Below are 16,891 nucleotides of genomic sequence, written 5' to 3' on the forward strand. Positions count from 1 at the left end.
TCTAGATTACCGTTGTTTACTGCAAGCCCCACGGTGTCGAGGGGTATACGTCGGGTGTTAACAGATCTATTCGTCTGCCATGACGGCTTTGCCGTGGTTAGTGAATTCCCCCACGTTCAGTTTTGGAGTAGAGCTAATAGCCGGGCATCCTTGGCAGACGGGTCAGACCAGTGCCCAAAGTAAGCAAGTAGAGGTTGAGCTTATCTTTACAAGAAACTCTTAAACCATAAGGAGTCCTGTCTATCCTCCCCTACCTATCTTTTGTTTGTCCTTGGATGAACTAGTTAGAAGGCTAGTACCTCCATTCCTCGTGGAAATATGATACCCTTGAATACTCACGGGTGAAGTGCTAGAGCGGTATCTCCATGCGCTTGCGGATTATTCTGTGAACGTTAAGAAATACCAACAAGCATTTCTGGCGCCGTTGCCGGGGAACGGTTGCTATATTGCCTTCAAACCTAGTTCGTCCTCGTATCTTAAAAAAAAATCATATCCTTTGTTTTTTACCTCTACTTTTACCCCCGCTACCTAGTGCATCCTTGTATCTTTTGTTTTTCCTTACCGCTACCTTCATTGCCGCTACCCATGAAAGGTTATCCTTGTCCATACCTTTCGACCATTCATGGTGAATTCTTAGAGCCACAACCCTCTTCTAAGCCTACCACAGCTTCTAGCTTTGAACTTCACCCTGGTTACATTGCCTTGGTTTGGGATCAACCCTTCTCCGAAGCCGAAGATGAAGATCCTCATGATCATCTGCGAGAATTCGAGTAACTATGTTCATGTCTGGTTATCCCAGGCATAACACAAGAAACCATGAGGTGGAAGTTGTTTCCTTTCTCTCTCACAGAGAGGGCGGAGCAATGGTACACCCACAACATGGGAAATGTGAATGGTGATTAGGGAAGGATCTGAGATGACTTTCCTCTCTCATTCTGTCCTTTATCCCTCACACCTTCTCCATGGAGTGACATCCTTGCATTTGAGCAATTCGAGAAGGAGTCCCTTAGAGTAGCATAGGCTAGATTTTCACACTTTGTAGAAATTAGCCAAAGCATGCCTTTACCCGATCAAGTGTCCTTACACATCTTTTGTGCGGGTTTAGACATGACCTCTGCTCTAGATCTTGACATCACTGCTGGAGGTTCGTTCGCATAAAAAACTCCAATGGCGGGAAAGAAAATACTTGATCACATCTGTTGGGTATTTTTACGATCACAAATAAACCTGCAAGCGCATAGATACCGTTATAGCTTTCACCCAAGAGTATTCCGGGGTATCGTACCTAGTGAGGAATGTGTGTATATTCTCTAAGGTTTAGGTTCATCTAAGGACACCACACTGGCTAGAGGCAAGGGGTAGAGAGGACTCCTAAGGCTAAGAATCAAAGAAAAGATAGAACTATCCTAGTTGTTCGCATTGGGCTACTGGCTTCCTACATAACAAAATCTGGTGAGCTCCGGTAATACGGCACTGGAATATACCCGAACAGGGAGGATTACGCTAGACCGGGCTGTCACCACCTGCTACCTACCTCATCTAACCATAGGATATACCAACACCAAAAGGTAAGTCTAGTCTAGACACCACGTCTACACTATCGTTACTAACTCTAGCCTTAGCTTTAGACTAGAGCACCCACTAAACTAGTAAACTATTGATCCGGCAAACAACTAAGGAACTAGAACTATTACTTAACTAAGAAACTAAGCACAGAAGAAGTCACGAACACTTACTTTGATTGATAAGCATCCATCGAGGTACAAGCTGGAAAAGAGTGCTGACAACCCCCGCACTTCCCCAACTTCCCCTCACTCTCTCCCTAACTCCTAACACCTCTAGAAATGAGCCTAGAGCTCATGTATGAAAGTGAGAGCACAAGAGAGGAATTTGGTGTTTCATTTAGGAGCCCCTCCCCTCATATATATAGGGGTGTCCAAGGGGTTGCATGGCCGGCACTTCAGCTGCATTCATCTGGAATCGACCATTAGGTGCAATGGGGAGGCGCCACATGGAAGAGGTAAGGCAGTGGTGCTAACCCGGTTCGACCGAACTAGGTTGGGCTCCAACCGGCCTAATCTGTGGCTAGGTGGCTGACAGGTGGGCCCTTAGGTCTGTGGTAGATGACTTGGTGCAATCCTCCGTCGGTTTCATGCTCTGGTGGGCCCTTTGATCCATGTGAAGCTGAACGGTGCGTTCTGATTGGTCGGAGAGGTGTTGCCTTGGATTGGGAGTGTGTTTGGGCTGTCATGTGGGTCCTTCAATCCTCGTGCTTGCTCATGATTGATTGGTGTTTGTGCCTTGGACATGTGGAATTTGACATTATTTTTGCCTAAATTTCTGCATAGCTATATTTTCCAAGGGACATGTGGAATTTGACATTATTTGGATAAATATGCCTGCAGGAAGTGTTAGTTCTCCCAATTTTCTTATCAAATTGATGGTCAAAAATGGTCCGTAATGAGCATCAACAAGATCCCCCACACTTAGTCTTTGCTCATCCTCGAGTAAAGGTTAGGACTAAGGTGGAACACCACGTCCTTTTGATATGATACCTGCATACAGATTATTCCAAACATCACCTTTACCTACGAATCTTGATGTGTCTACCATAATAGTTTGGGTAGTTGAAGAGTGGAACGGTATTGACTTGAGTCTCCTCCACTTCTTTGTTGTATGACTGGGTGGTTGAAAGATTTTTTAAAAGACCAACTATAGCTTTACTCCTCCATAGGATCTCTCAAGTCACTCAGTGTGTATGTATCCTCACCAAAGCATTGCCTCTTTTCATCCTACTTCTAAAAATAACTTTTGTGGAGCTCATGGTAGGAGATTTGGAAGCATGCACTTGTTTAACATATATTGCAAAATCAAAGATTGGATCCATGGAGATAACATATCATACAAGTTGACCAAGATTGTGCATGTGTATGGAAAGTGGATGATAAAAATAAAAGACTCCTTTTATGAAACTCTCTCTCCTTTATTTGAGAGACACGAGGACATGGCTATATTTTTCTTGGACCTTCATGTGTCCATATTTTTTTCACCATGCTTTTGAGCATGTATTTTCCCATATATCTATATATTGTTTTTTTTCATATAGCCCATGCTTCTTTTAAGGAGTACTGGAGAGAGAGATCATTACACTTGGAGTTTTATTTTTTGGATGGATGGAATCGAATGACTAACTTCCAGTGTAGAAGTTTAGCCTGTGGAGTGTACATGATCTTGATCAACCAAGTATGAAAAGCATCTCACTAGGATCACAACATTTGATGAAGCTCAAAGTGATAACAAGGCACTTATGTATATGTTTCTTTATGAGATCGACATATGGCTTTGGTAGGAGAAAACGAGGAGTTTGTAAAGCTATGGAGGGTTCTCTTTTTAAAATAAAATTTCCCAAACATAAAAGTAGAGAAAGAAAGGATCTTTCGCGTAAGACTTTTGCGTGCTAGTTCTTTCGGTCTTGTGCACATGTCTGTGGGTGATCTCGAGCGTATGTGCGTCAAAACTCCGAGAGATCTCCCCCACACTTGTTCTTGTACCTGGTGCTTTATTCAAAAACAAAAGGTGAAAACAAAAGGGGCTTTGTTGACTCGAGAACCAAGGAGCCTTAATCTTTGCTGATTCGAGAACCAAGTAGCCTTACTTTATTCAAACTCTAATATTTTTGGTTTTTTTTATTTTCACCATGAAATTTACTCAAGCAAGGCTGGATTAAAATTGCGTCAACATAAGCAATAAATGATATACTTACGATGGACCCTTGAAGAGTGATATGTATCTCCTTCGTATATTGCGCAACATGAATCCAATGCCTTAGCTTACCTTCCCATTTGAATGGAGCTCAATGACTTACCTGTTCGGATTTGAAGATTTTCCTAAAGGGGTTAGTCCACATATACAACCAATATCCATGAAAGTATTAACTCTAAAGTTTATCAATCAAACTTAATTTAAAAGGCCTATGAACATATGCTGCAGTATATATTCAAACCAGAGCAGACAAGCACAGATAAAGGAAGCATGAAAGCATGTTCAAGCCATATTCAAATGGAGATAAGCATGAGTATAAGAGTGGTGAACCTCGGGCTACCTCCCGGAAGGGCTTTGTTTAAAGACGAAAGTAGGACATACTTGAGGGTACTTACCTTGGCGTTTTGTCTTTTGAGAATTCTGCATTGCCGCCGTGGTAACTCCCCTTTTTTATTTTTTCTCTTTTTTTAGAGCAAGATGCAAGAACCAACACCGTCTCCAAACCAAGACAAGAACTGGTACGAGAAGAACTTACTTGGGATACTCACATACCTCCCAACATACTTGGAGTTTGCGTTGTTGAGAAACAAAACTCAAGTGTGTGGAGTTCAAGCTTCTCTTCATAATTGTTCCCTCACCAAGAGTTACCATGGTGTTGTAGTTGGTGTATCTCTCATGTTCTTAGTGTCCCTTGTCTTTCATTCTTTTTAATCTCCACCTGAACTGGTTAGTGACCAAAAATACCCGAAGGGAAACTTCATCCTAGAACAAGCTCTTGTTTTTTATTCAAAAGGAAAAACAAATGATCGCCCGGGTCATCTCCCGGTAGTGCTTTGTTTATGGTCACAAGTTTGACCATGGGAACATCCTCTTGCAGCTACCATTGGTGATGTGTTCCCCTCTCACTAGCAATTTTCGATGTATTATTGAAGCTTTAGCTGCAAGGTTAGTGCTATGGTGCATCCATGAAATTTGCATGTTTACGATAAACATATGCATCTACATCCAACCTCCCAAAGATTTTACAAGAGAGGACCTTAAGGTGGTTGTAGTCCTCATGTGTGCATGGGGCACAACGCATGCCTAACTCTGGACAGGCATTAAACGAGCATGGTTCTTGTGGTATTTCAAGAATGAAGCTCCCACACTAATCTATGGAATCCTTTCCTTCGGACTCCAAAGTTGGTGCCTCACAAAAGTCCATGGCCCTAGCATTCTCTTTCTCAAGAGATTCATCATGAACAATTATGGTTGGATCTCGATCAGGGTTGAGAACAACGTACTTCGGGTTAGCGGGAAGAGGCTCAAACTCGATTGAGGGTGACGATGATATTTCATCTTCACAAAGGTGAAGGATTTCTTCTGATTCGTACTCTTCGGAAGTGGTAGGTTTTGCAGCATCAAAGAGAACAGGCTCGAATTATATAAATGGAGATCCATACATCACCTTCTCAAGCTGGTTTTGCTCAGGATGAGGCTTCGCCAAAGGATTTTCTAAACAAGAGGTAGCGATGGCAGAAGTCGGTTCCCTAAGCTTTTCATCAAGGCTCCCTTGAGATGCACTGAGAAGTTTTTCTAGCGGGTAGCCTAGGAGAAGATAAAAATTGATGACATCATAGACATGAAAATCTAAGCGCACCTCAATTTTGACTATGGTGATTGGCACGTCCCTTGCGATCCCCCCGACGTTCAAAGAAGAGTCCTGAGGGACTTTTAAGGTATTTGTTGATCGGGGCTAGAGGCTTGTCACCCACAAGAGTGTCCATGAGGTATTCAGATATGATACAAGCCTTGGCAGTGGGGTCATGACGAGCTTTTATGACATTCCCCTCATAGTACAAGGTATGGTTGTGGAAGTTGAGCTAATCCGAATTGCTTCGGAGGTATCCTTCACCTCCTTCGACAAATCCACTGTGGTTGCATGGTGTAAAACTTCATCGAGGGTCTCATAAAGACACAACGATGTCGTAATCTTCTCGTGCCTAAGATGATTCGAGGTGTTTTTAATGTTTCCCAAAGGAGCATCCACGAATCGGGAAGAGAACTCTGGAGGTTGAATTTCTTCTTCCTTTGGTGTTTGTGGTTCGGGAGAGGGCTCAACAGAGGAATCTTGGGATGCGAAAGGTGAAAGCTCGGATTTCGCTGCTGAGGAACTCTCATGGCTCGATGTGGATTCCTAAGAGTTTCCTAAGAGGTTCTTTCCGTCAGAGTTTTATGCGCAAACGAACCTCCAGTTGCAATGTCAAGGTCCATGGAAGATTTCATCTCTAAACCCGAGCAAAAGATGTCCAATGATACATCATCAGGTATAGACAAGTATGTAACTGTGACAGTTCGTGTACTTGCAATGCTAGAAATATATTTTGTTAGTGTGAACTATGTGTTTGTTAGTATAAAGCTCATGTATGTTCATGTGAAGCTTTTGAAAATTTAAAGTGCAAGTAAAAAGGGTATTTCTGTAATTACAGAAAAACTTAGGGCTGTTTTTGCAAAATGTATTTGGATAGGAGGTAATTTCAAAATAAGTGAAGGGTGGTTTTGCAAACATGTTTTTCTTACTTTATCCCCTGTATAAAAATATATATTTATCCAAAAGTTTTATTTGAAATGTGTGTGTTGAAGTGTGTAAAAATTTTGGGTAAAATGGTAAAAATAAGTGTATTTATGTAATTTTATAAAAGTACAAGTCCTTTTATGCAAATATTTGATTTACAAAAGTAACTTTCAAAATTAATTAGGACTAAAGTGTAAAAGATGCAAGTCATCATGACATGTCTATCCAATCATTATGACGTGTCTATCCCGTCATCATGACGTGTCATAAATGCTTGCATTTAGGTCCGGAATTTTATAAAGTTACGCTCTTTAGGACAAAAGTAATTCAAATCCAACTTTTATTCAAAACTTCACGTGTAAAGGTACAAGTTTTGAGTTTTTGAACTTGAGCCCTAAAGCAATGTTGTAGAGTTTGAAAAACTCTCCAACTTTCATTTTGGGCATTTCTTCATTAGGGTTTTAGATTGATAGGAAATTTTGCTTTACAGACAAGTCCCTGCAATTTTCTGAAATTGAGCATAAGTCCTTGGGAAGTTCTAATTCCCTTTCTTCTCTGTTCTTCTTCTTTCTCTGCCTTATCCCTTCCCTGGCGTCTCCTTTCTTTTCTCCACGGGCGGCGCTCCCTTCCTTCCTCCCTCTGCTGCTCTGGGCCGGCACGGGAGCAACTGGCTCCGGCGGCGAGCGGGCCCGGCACAGACGCGCAGCAGGCGCACAGGGGCGCGCGGGCTGCGGCAGGCGCAAGCGCTGGGCGGCCAGAACCCAGGCGGTGCAGGCGCGGAGCCGAGCGAGCGGCTCGGGCGCGCGGGCGCTGGGCGGCGCAGGCAGCGGCGCGGGGCGCTGCGCGAGCGCGCGCGGCTCGGGCGGCCGGCCGCGGGAGAAGCGGGCGCCGCGGTTCGGCGCGGAGGCTGGTGCAGGCGGCTCGGCAGGCGCGGCGCTAGCTGGCGTGCGGGGCTGGGCAGGCGTGTGCGCGGAGGGCCCAGGAGCGGAGCGAGGCCGGCTCGACGCTGGCGGGCTGGATGCGCGCGGCGCGCAGCGGCGTGCATGGGCGAGCGGCGCCAGAACGAAAGCGGCGGCTGCAGTTGGTGCGCGCGGGGGAGGAGCGGTGTGCGCGGCGGCGGCGCAGAGAAGCGCGCGGCGCAAGCGCGCTGAAGCAGGCGTCAGGTGCGCTGGGTTTGGACAGGAGGCGAGTGGCAAGGGACTGGCAGCGCAGGGACTCGCAGCGGCTGACGCGAGCGCTGCGCGGGCATGCGGGAAGCGTGGAGCAAACGCGTGAGCAGCACGCGGGCCAGGCGGCGCTGGAGCGAAGCTCGCGCTGTGGCAGCGCGCGAGCAGAAGAGGACCGGTGTGGCAGCGTGCGAGGCGAAGACGGGCAGTGTAACCAAGACATGACGCGAGCCGAGAACGCACGCGGTTCGGGTGTGCACGGGAATGACACGGCAAGACCGAGGCGAGCGCGGGTCCGGCAGCAGAGGAGGAGAAGTAGTGAGGAGCGGGCGTGCGTGCGGCAGAAGCACGCGCAAGAGAGCAGAGGAGCAGTAGCGGCGGGTTGGGCAGCAGTTTGGTTGCAAACAGCACGGCGTCCAAGGTTTCCTTCCAGGATTCGACCACGTCGAGTGCTCGGCGTGGGGCGGCGGAGGCCACAGATAGTGATGCGGCTACGCTTTTGGCGAGGCGAGCCGGAAGGAGAAGTGGCGAAGCGAAGGTGGTGGTTATAGCGCGGCGAATTCGGAAGGAGCAGCTGCGCGGGTGTGCCGGCCGTGTTTCAGCGGCACACGTGCGTGAGCAGAGAAGGCTTAGCCGTGAGCAGGAAAACCCTGAGGTTCGCAAAGGAGTCGGCATAGCGAACCAATCCTGCCCTGTCGGCTTCTTCCATGAGTCTACGACATCCAGCAGCTCTTACCCTTCATCGATCGTCCGAGCAAGACCACAACACCTCAAGAAAACTTCTGAACCCCCATCGAGTTTTTTCAGATCCCTTCGCCACAACATCATCGCCGTGGCAAAGTCGACTATCGTCGCCACGGATCACCGTGAGGAATACCCCTCCGGTCATTCTTCACCCACTACAATCCCCTGGCAAGTTTCTTCGTCACCCACGAAATCTCGTCACCGTCAAGTACTTCTCATCGTCGATTCTGTTCATCGCGGGAATTCATTTTCCACCCATTCTCCTTCACAACTAAGGTTAACCCAAGGTTTGCCTCGATCCACTAAATCTTCCTAATACGGGCGACTCCTTTGCCGAAATATCATCGTTATCTTCCTATTCTCTGTTTTCCCCGACCAGGGACTTAATTGCTTCGATTTAGAAAGTTTTAGGGTGTTCTTTGTAAAATTTCCAAAGCCTTCTTTATTTCAAATCAGTGAACTTCTACATTTCATAGAATTTTGTAAGAAGTTCATAAAAATACAAAATCGGTTTTGTTTGAAACCCTAGGTCAAAAACTACAAGTTTTATGTTATGATCTTGAGTTGAAAGTCTTTGAAGTGTGGTATAGGTTAAATATTAGGAAATGTGTGCTTTATTTGTATCTTATGTAATATGCATGTACTGTAGCTGAAAGGTAAATCATAGGATGTATGTCTCAAGTATAGATGTGTGATATCTGGTTAAACCCTTCACCCGAGTGCTCATATCCCTGCCATCAAGGCATCATCCTCGTCTTGATTGCAGTTTCCTTAAGGTCCTTTTCATATAAAGATTTTTGTTAGTCCGTGTGTATCTGCTGGTTATCCAATACATCTATGCAGCTATGCTTTAGCGTCGGCTATTAGCTCAGCCGCTAAGCATCCGTTTCCTTAAAGTCTATGATGTTCCTGTGTAACAGCTGTCAGTCGATGCTTCTACCATCGGCTGGTTAGCTGATATGATTGTTATCTTTCTAGTATCAGCTATTGCCGATACAATTCTTTTGTTCTGTCCTACATCGACTGCACATAGTCGATGTATCGAAGAGGCACGCACAATCTTCGAATTCTTGCTATCGGCCGATCCAAGCCGATTCTAGTTGTTTTCCATATCGATCAAATATGGCTGATCAATCCTTAGTTTTCTCATCCTTATCCGCACACTTCTATCAGCCGATTTATCGACTAAGAGATCGGCTATCTATATCTATCGGTCACATACCTTCAACCACACTCCAATCGGCTGTACGTCACTCAATAGTTGTGCTGATGTAATCGAGTCGATACAACCACACCTAGTTACCTAGGATAACCCTTAAGCACATCTCAGTTAAGACACAGCTGCTTTAGGAATCACCCCTCTGTTAAAATAGTCGATGCTTTCATCGATCAATTAGGAAAACCGGTGCACCTATCAATCGGCTAAACCTGATGCATCCTCATAGGTTAAGGCCAAGACCAATGCACCAACCAAGTAGATAGCTCAAAGATATGCTGATATTCCAATCGGCAAGATCCTCCCTTGTTCTATCCTTGAAGCACTGTACCTCTAACATTCCTATCCATATCAGCTGATTTGACCCCAAGAGAACTCAAATCGGCTAACCTCTTCTGCTTATATACCGAAACCGTTTCTGCCATTTTCTCTTCCAAACGGAAATCAGCCGATTTCCTAAGGCAAGTAGGTAATTCCCTCCTTTGCCAATTTTATCGGCTAAACCCCTGTTATTCCCATCGGCTCTGTTGTAATCTTCAACAAGTAGCCGATTCTAATTAGTTATCCACCTAAAGCTCTATCTAAGTTTAGTTTTAGATCTTTTTGGTTGTTATGTGAATAGTGTGTTAAATGAGTGCTGAATTGCAACTGTATTGTGAAGTAAGGTAGTTTTATGTGCACACTTTAAATGAAATGTTGCATTGCATGTAGATACGACTACTTCCGCAAACAGTACCTACAAGATCTCTCAGGAGTCTGCAGAAGATATTCCTAAAGACCAAGTGAATGTCACCAAGGGATTATCTGAAGCCCCGAACCAAAGTTCGGAAGTTACAGTACTAACATCCCTGACTTCAGCCCCACCAGTAAAGGCAAGCTCTGGACATATCCCACTATTTTATTTACACTGCAATCTATGTCTATTTACCTATACTTATGCATTAAGTCTAGGAGTTGTAATGAAAACCCTAGATGCATTGATACTAGGAACCAATGTATTGAACCTGAGTCCATATCGGCTAGATGCTCTGCTAAATAGGGCCGGTAAAAGTCGGGTGATTTCCTGTCACTCGCGCGATATAGGAGTTGCATGTTTACAATTCTGCAACCATTATAAGGATGATGGACAGGGTCATGTGCTGTATCATGACCTGAGGATTACCCTGTCTGTTTTGATAAAAGTCTTAAGGTCGAAATGTGTGGTAGTGGTGGCTAAGCGTTTGAAAGTACTAGCCACATACCGCGAAATATGGTAAGCGGTAAGCCTAGTACCCGAATGGCCCGGCAAATGGACTTGTCTCCACCACTCGACTTTTTATTTTATGTTTACACGCACCGACGTGTGGGAGTACGTTCTGCATGGCAGACAGGAATACGGGTTTTGTAGTCGCGCTACAGATGTATGTCCTACATAATTGGTGTGCGTACGGTCCTGCAGTCGCTTGTGGTGGCCCTGATCCATAACCCGGAATATGAGGGAAACGGTTGCTTCGGAACGCCCTGTTGGTACTCCAAGCGTGTGTGTTAGGTTTACCTTGCAAGGTTAAATTCGATTCGGATCGTCCGTCTCTCACGAGGATTGAGACTGCTTATTCATTCTGCCAAAAGTGTAATTGTTGATGGAATAATCTTGATGGTTGATAATCTCTATCTTGCTTGTTTATTATAGGTGCTTACCTAGAATGGCTAATCAAGCTAGAATCTGAAAGCTAAAACTTGAAAGTAAGTTATACTCTTTATTGCTTTTTAGCTGAAAATAAACCCAGAACCTTTACAATGCCTTCATGAGTCTAGTTACAGGCTAAAGTATACCCAATCCCGGGTAAGCCTTGCTGAGTATTAGTATACTCAGCCTTGCTAGTTATATGTTTTGCAGGTAATGTCTTGAAGACCCTACTCTTCCCTTGCCTTGGCCCTGTGCTCTTCCAGAAGGTTGGTCCGTGGAATGGGATCCGTTCCCGACCAACATTGGTGATACCGAGTGATGTCGTGCCCGGGCTTAGCATGACATCTGTCTTGACGACGTACTGTAATCCTCGCGTATGTTTTCCGCTGCTAAAAACCATAACTCTAACAGTTTTGTGACAGTTTGTGTATTAGTAATGCAAGGCATATATTTTGTTAGTGTGAAATATGTGTTTGTTAAGTGTAAACCTTGTGTATGTTTATGTGAAACTTTTGAAAATTTAAAAGTGCAAATAAAAAGGTTATTTTTATAATTATAGAAAAATCTAGGGTTGTTTTTGCAAAATGTATTTGGATTAGGGTAATTTCAAAATAAGTGAAAAGTGGTTTTGTAAACATGTTTTTCTTATTTTATTCCCTGTAAAAAAATATATATTTATCCAAAAGTTGCATTAGAAATGCAAGTGTTGAATTGTGTAAAAATTTTGGGTAAAATGGTGAAAATAAGGGTATTTATGTAATTTTATAAAAGTACAAGTCCTTTTATGCAAATGTTTGATTTACAAAAGTAACTTTCAAAATTACTTAGGACTAAAGTGTAAAAGATGCAACTCATCATGACACGTCTATCCAATCATTATGACGAGTCTATCCCGTCATTATGACGTGTCATAAATACTTGCATTTAGGTCCTGAATTTTATAAAATTACACTTTTAGGACAAAAGCAACTCAAATCCGACTTTTATTCAAAGATTCACGTGTAAAAATTTAAGTTTTGAGTTTTTGAAATTGAGCCCTAAAGCAATGTTGTAGAGTTTGTAAAACTCTCCAACTTTTATTTTGGGCATTTCTTCATTTGGGTTTTAAATCAACGGAAAATTTTGTTTTACAGACAGGCCCTCACAGTTTTCTTTATTTACGCATAGGTCCTTGGGAAATCTCTTTTCCCCTTCTCCTCTGTTTCCTTATCTCTGGCGCCCTTATCTCTTTCCCCAACCGGCAGCACAGTTCCATTTCCCATCCTTATCTCCACCATTTTCTCTCTCTCCCGCCGGCCCAAGCAGATAGCACACGGCAGCCAAGCGCTGGCGGCAGCAGGCGCCTGGGGTGGCGGCGGCCCCACACGAGCGCTCGGGGCTGGGCGGCGGGCGCGGCTCGGCGCACACGTAGACGGCGCGAGCGAGCGCAGGCGGGAGCGCGCGCGAAGCGGAGCGGGCGGCGCTGCGCTAGGCGGGCCCAGGGGCGGCGCGCGGCCCAGACGCGGGGTGGGCAGCGGACCAAGGTGCGGAGCCGGCACGCGCGGACCGTGCGCTGGTGTGGCGCGCACGGGAGCCAGGGCGGCGAGCGCAGGCGTGGGCCCCGAGCGGTGGCCGCAGGAGCGCCTAGGCGCGGCTTCGGGCGGCATGGCGGGCGGCTCGGTTGGGAAGTGGAGTGGGAGGCGAGCGGCAGCAAGCGGGACGCGGCGGCCCGAGTTGACGCACGGCGGTGAACGGAGCAGGGGCGGCTCGGGCGTGGCACTGGCGGCGGGCGTGGAGCTGGGCAGGTGTGTGCACGGAGGGCCCAAGAGCAGAACGTCGCAGACAGCGCTGGCTCGGCCAGAGTGGCGCAAGCGCGAATGTGGAGCGCGCAGATGTGGGCGCGTGGGAGGCGTGCGCGACGGCGTGCGCAGGAGCGAGCAGCGCAGGGCGATGGCGTGCGCGCGGTGGCGTACGGGAGCTGGTGGAGCGCGACGTGGCGGCAGAGCAAGAGCGAGCGGCGCGGCGCTGCGCGCGGACGCGGAGCGAGCAAGAGCAACTGGCGATGATGTGCAGGGAAGTTGCGTGCGCGCGGGTGGCGCGCGTGAGCCGAGCGCAGGAGCGAAGCCGACGGCTTCAGGCGAGCAGACGGCGCTGGTTCGCGGGCGTTGGGCGAACAAGAGTTGAAGCGCAGCGCAGTGGAAGCAGCGCGTCGATTCGGGAGTGGCGAGGGCAGGAGCGAAGGCTGGTGATGCGGGTGCACGGGTCGAGCAGCACGTGCGCGGTGGAGCAGAGTGGGCGCTGGAGCGTGGATGCGCGGGAACGACACAGCAAGGCTGGAGCAAGCACGGCACAGATGCAGGCGGCGTGAGCGTGTGAGTGCAGGAGCAGGACTCGAGCGGAGGTGAACAGCCCGGAGCGAGCAGTGACGTGCAGGGCGGTTTCAGACGCGTGAGCAGCAGCGCGATGCGGGCCAAGGACGCACGCGGTTCGGGCATGCGCGGGCGGAGGTGAAGCGTGGCGGCTCGGGACAGACCCGCACGAAGGGCAAAGAGGTCGCGCACGGTTGTACCTTGGCAAGGATGGTCGCGGAGGGCCCTGCGACGCGGTAAGGCCGAGGCGAGTGCGGGCTCGGCAACAGGAGGAAGAAGAATAACCATGCAGGGTGACGATGTGCAGAGTGATGATATGTGGAGAGGACGGCGGAGTTGCAAGACCCGGAGGTCTGAGCGGAATTGAACGGGCGCGGTCGCGAGTGCGAGCGGAAGTGTTTGTCAGTGGCCAACTCGACTCGATTCAGCAAGCGCGTGCGAGACAACAGGCCATCTTCCACCCACGGCAACCCTCCCCGACAAACTTCTTCGTCACCCACGGAATCTCATCACCGTCGAGTACTTCTCGTCGCCAATCCTATTTACCGCGGGAATTCACTTTCCGCGTGTTCTCCTTCATAACCAAGACTACCCCAAGGTTTGCCCTAATCCACTGAATCTTCTTAATGCCGGCGATTCCTTTGCCGGCATATCGTCGTTAATTTCCTGTTCTCTGTTGTCCCCGACCAGGGACTTGATTGCTTAGTTTTAGAAAGTTCTAGGGTGTTTTCTGTAAGATTTCCAAAGCTTTCTGTATTTCTAATCGATGAACTTCTACATTTCATAGATTTTCGTAGGAAGTTCATAAAAATGTAAAATCAGTTTTGTTTGAAATCCTAAGTCAAACTCTACAAGTTTTATGTTGTGCTCTTGAATTGAAAGTCCTGATTTGTGGTCTAGGTTAAATGTTAGGGAATGAATGTTTTATTATGCTCTATATTGTATGCTTGTATTTTAACTGAAAAGTAAGCCGTAGAATATAGATCTTAAATAGAAATATGTGATGTCTCGTCAAACCTTTCATACGAGTGCTCATGTCCCTGCCATCAAGACGTTATCCTCGTCTTGATTGCAGTTTCCTTAAGATTCTCCTCGTATAAAGATCCTTGTTAGTTCATGTGCATCTGTTGCTTAGCTTATATATCTCTGCAGCTATGCTTCTGTGGCGTCTATTAGCTCAGCCGCTAAGTATCCGTTTCCTTGAGTTTATGATGTTCCTGTGAAACAGCTGTCAGTCGATACTTCTACCATCGGCTGGTTAGCTGAAATGGTTGTTATCTTTCTAGTATCGGCTACTGCCGGTAACATTTCTGTTGTCCTGTCCTACCTCAGCTGCCACGTGGCTGATCAATCTGAGGTGCACACTCAATCTTAGTGTTCTTGCTATTGGCCGATCCAAGCTGATTTCAGTTGCTCTCCATATTGATCAAATGGAGCCGATCAATCTTTAGTTTTCCCATCCTTATCCACACACTTCTATCAGTTAACCACACTCCACTCGGCTGTACGTCACTCAATAGTTGTGCTAACGTAATCGAGTCAACACAACCACACTTAGTTACCTAGGATAACACTTAAGCACATCTCGGTTAAGACACAACTGCTTTAGGAATCACCCCTCTACTAAAGTAATCGATGCTTTCATCGATCACTTAGGAAACCGATGCACCTTTCCATCAGCTAAACCCCCATTGTTTCCAATCGGCTCTGTTGTGATCTTCAACGAGCAGCCGATTCCAATTAGTTGTCCACCTAAAGCTCTATCTAAGTTTAGTTTTAGATCTTTTTGGGTGTAATGTGAATAGTATGTTATATGAGTGTTGGATTGTAACTGTATTGAGAAGTAAGGTAGTTTTATGTGCGCACTTTGAATGTAATGTCGCATTGCATGTAGATACGATTACTTCGGCAACGGTACCTACAAGATCTCCCCGGAGTCTACAGAGGATGTTCCTGAAGACCGAGTGAATGTCACCAAGGGATTAACTGAAGCCCCGAACCAAAGTTCGGAAGATCTTAACTTTACTGACTTCAGCCCCACCAATAAAGGCAAGCCCCGGACATAACCTACTATTTTTAATTACACTGTAATCTATATCTATTTACGTATTCTATGCATTAAGTTCTTAGGAATTGCTTGAAACCCTAGTTGCATTCTCCTAGGAACCAATGTGATGGATACTAGCACTTGAGTCCGACTAGCTGCTATGCTAATAGGGCCGGTAGAAGTCGGGTGATTTCCTGTCACTCGCACGATATAGGAGTTGTAATGTTTACATTCCTGTTATCACTATAAGGATGCCGGACGGGAGTTTTGTGAAGTATCATGGTTGAGATGATACCCCGTCTGTGTTGTTGAATTGGATAAGGCCGCAGTGTGTGTTAGCGGTGGTTAAGCATTTGAAAGTACTAGCCACATGCCATGAAATATGGTAAGCGGTAAACCTAGTAACCAATCGGCCCGAGGAGTGGACATACCTCCCACCACTCGTCTTGCTTCTTCTGGTTACTTATGTTCGATTGGGGAAATACGTGTTGCAAGGGCAACCAGAAATACAGGTTTTGTAGTCGCGCTACAGACGTATGTCCTGCACTTTGGTAGTGTGTATGTTCCTGCAGTCGCTTGTGGTGGACCTGTCCACGAGTCGGAATGAAAGGCAAACGGTTGCTTCGGTACTATCGTTGGATGTTCCAAGCGTGTGAGTTAGGTTTACCTTGCAAGGTTAAATTCGATTCAGAATCGTCCGCCTCTCACGATGATTGAGACTACTTAATCCCTTTATCACATAGAGTAACAAGAGCAACTATATGATGAGTAATACTGATGGTTGAGATAAAGAGCTCTACCTTGATTGCTTAGTTATAAGTGCTTATCTAGAATGGATAATCACATAGAACTTGAAAGCTAAAAGTTGAAAATAAGGATCTATTCTTAGTTGCTTTTCAGCTGAAGCTAAACCCAGAACCCTTACAAGCCTTCATAAGTCTAGTTATGGGCTAAAGTATACCCAATCCCGGGTAAGCCTTGCTGAGTATTAGTATACTCAGCCTTGCTAGTTATATGTTTTGCAGGTAATGTCTTGAAGACTCTACTCTTCCCTTGCCTTGGCCCTATGCTCTCCCAGAAGGTTGGTCCGTGGAATGGGATCCGTCATCGGCCAACACTGGTGATATCGAGTGATGTCGTGCCCGGGCTTAGCATGACATCCGTCTTGACGACGTGTTGTAATCGTCGCGTATGTTTTCCGCTGCTAAAAATTATAGCTTTAACGGTTTGTAATCTTTTCTCTAGATTTGAAATTTCATACTTCATTTGAAACTCTTGGAATATAATTCCCTGTAATGTAAAAATGTGATGGTGACTGTATCTCTGGACTCACCTTCGTGTGAGGTAACCTTATTGATCCTGTGTATCGGTGGTTTATCGGGACGTTA

General features: G+C 46.3%; 1 protein-coding gene across 1 annotated transcript; it reads left to right on the forward strand.

Moving 5' to 3' along the window:
* Positions 1 to 7,334: 7,334 nt before the first annotated feature.
* On the forward strand, positions 7,335 to 11,348 carry LOC112903687. The gene is made up of 4 exons (XM_025972913.1): positions 7,335 to 7,479; positions 7,809 to 8,513; positions 10,154 to 10,314; positions 11,319 to 11,348. The coding sequence occupies exons 1-4, from the start codon at positions 7,335 to 7,337 to the stop codon at positions 11,328 to 11,330; spliced, it is 1,023 nt and encodes a 340-aa protein (XP_025828698.1). The 3' UTR covers positions 11,331 to 11,348.
* The last annotated feature ends 5,543 nt before the right edge of the window (positions 11,349 to 16,891 follow it).

This window comes from Panicum hallii, chromosome 8, assembly GCF_002211085.1.
Source record: "Panicum hallii strain FIL2 chromosome 8, PHallii_v3.1, whole genome shotgun sequence".
Classification (NCBI taxonomy): domain Eukaryota; kingdom Viridiplantae; phylum Streptophyta; class Magnoliopsida; order Poales; family Poaceae; genus Panicum; species Panicum hallii.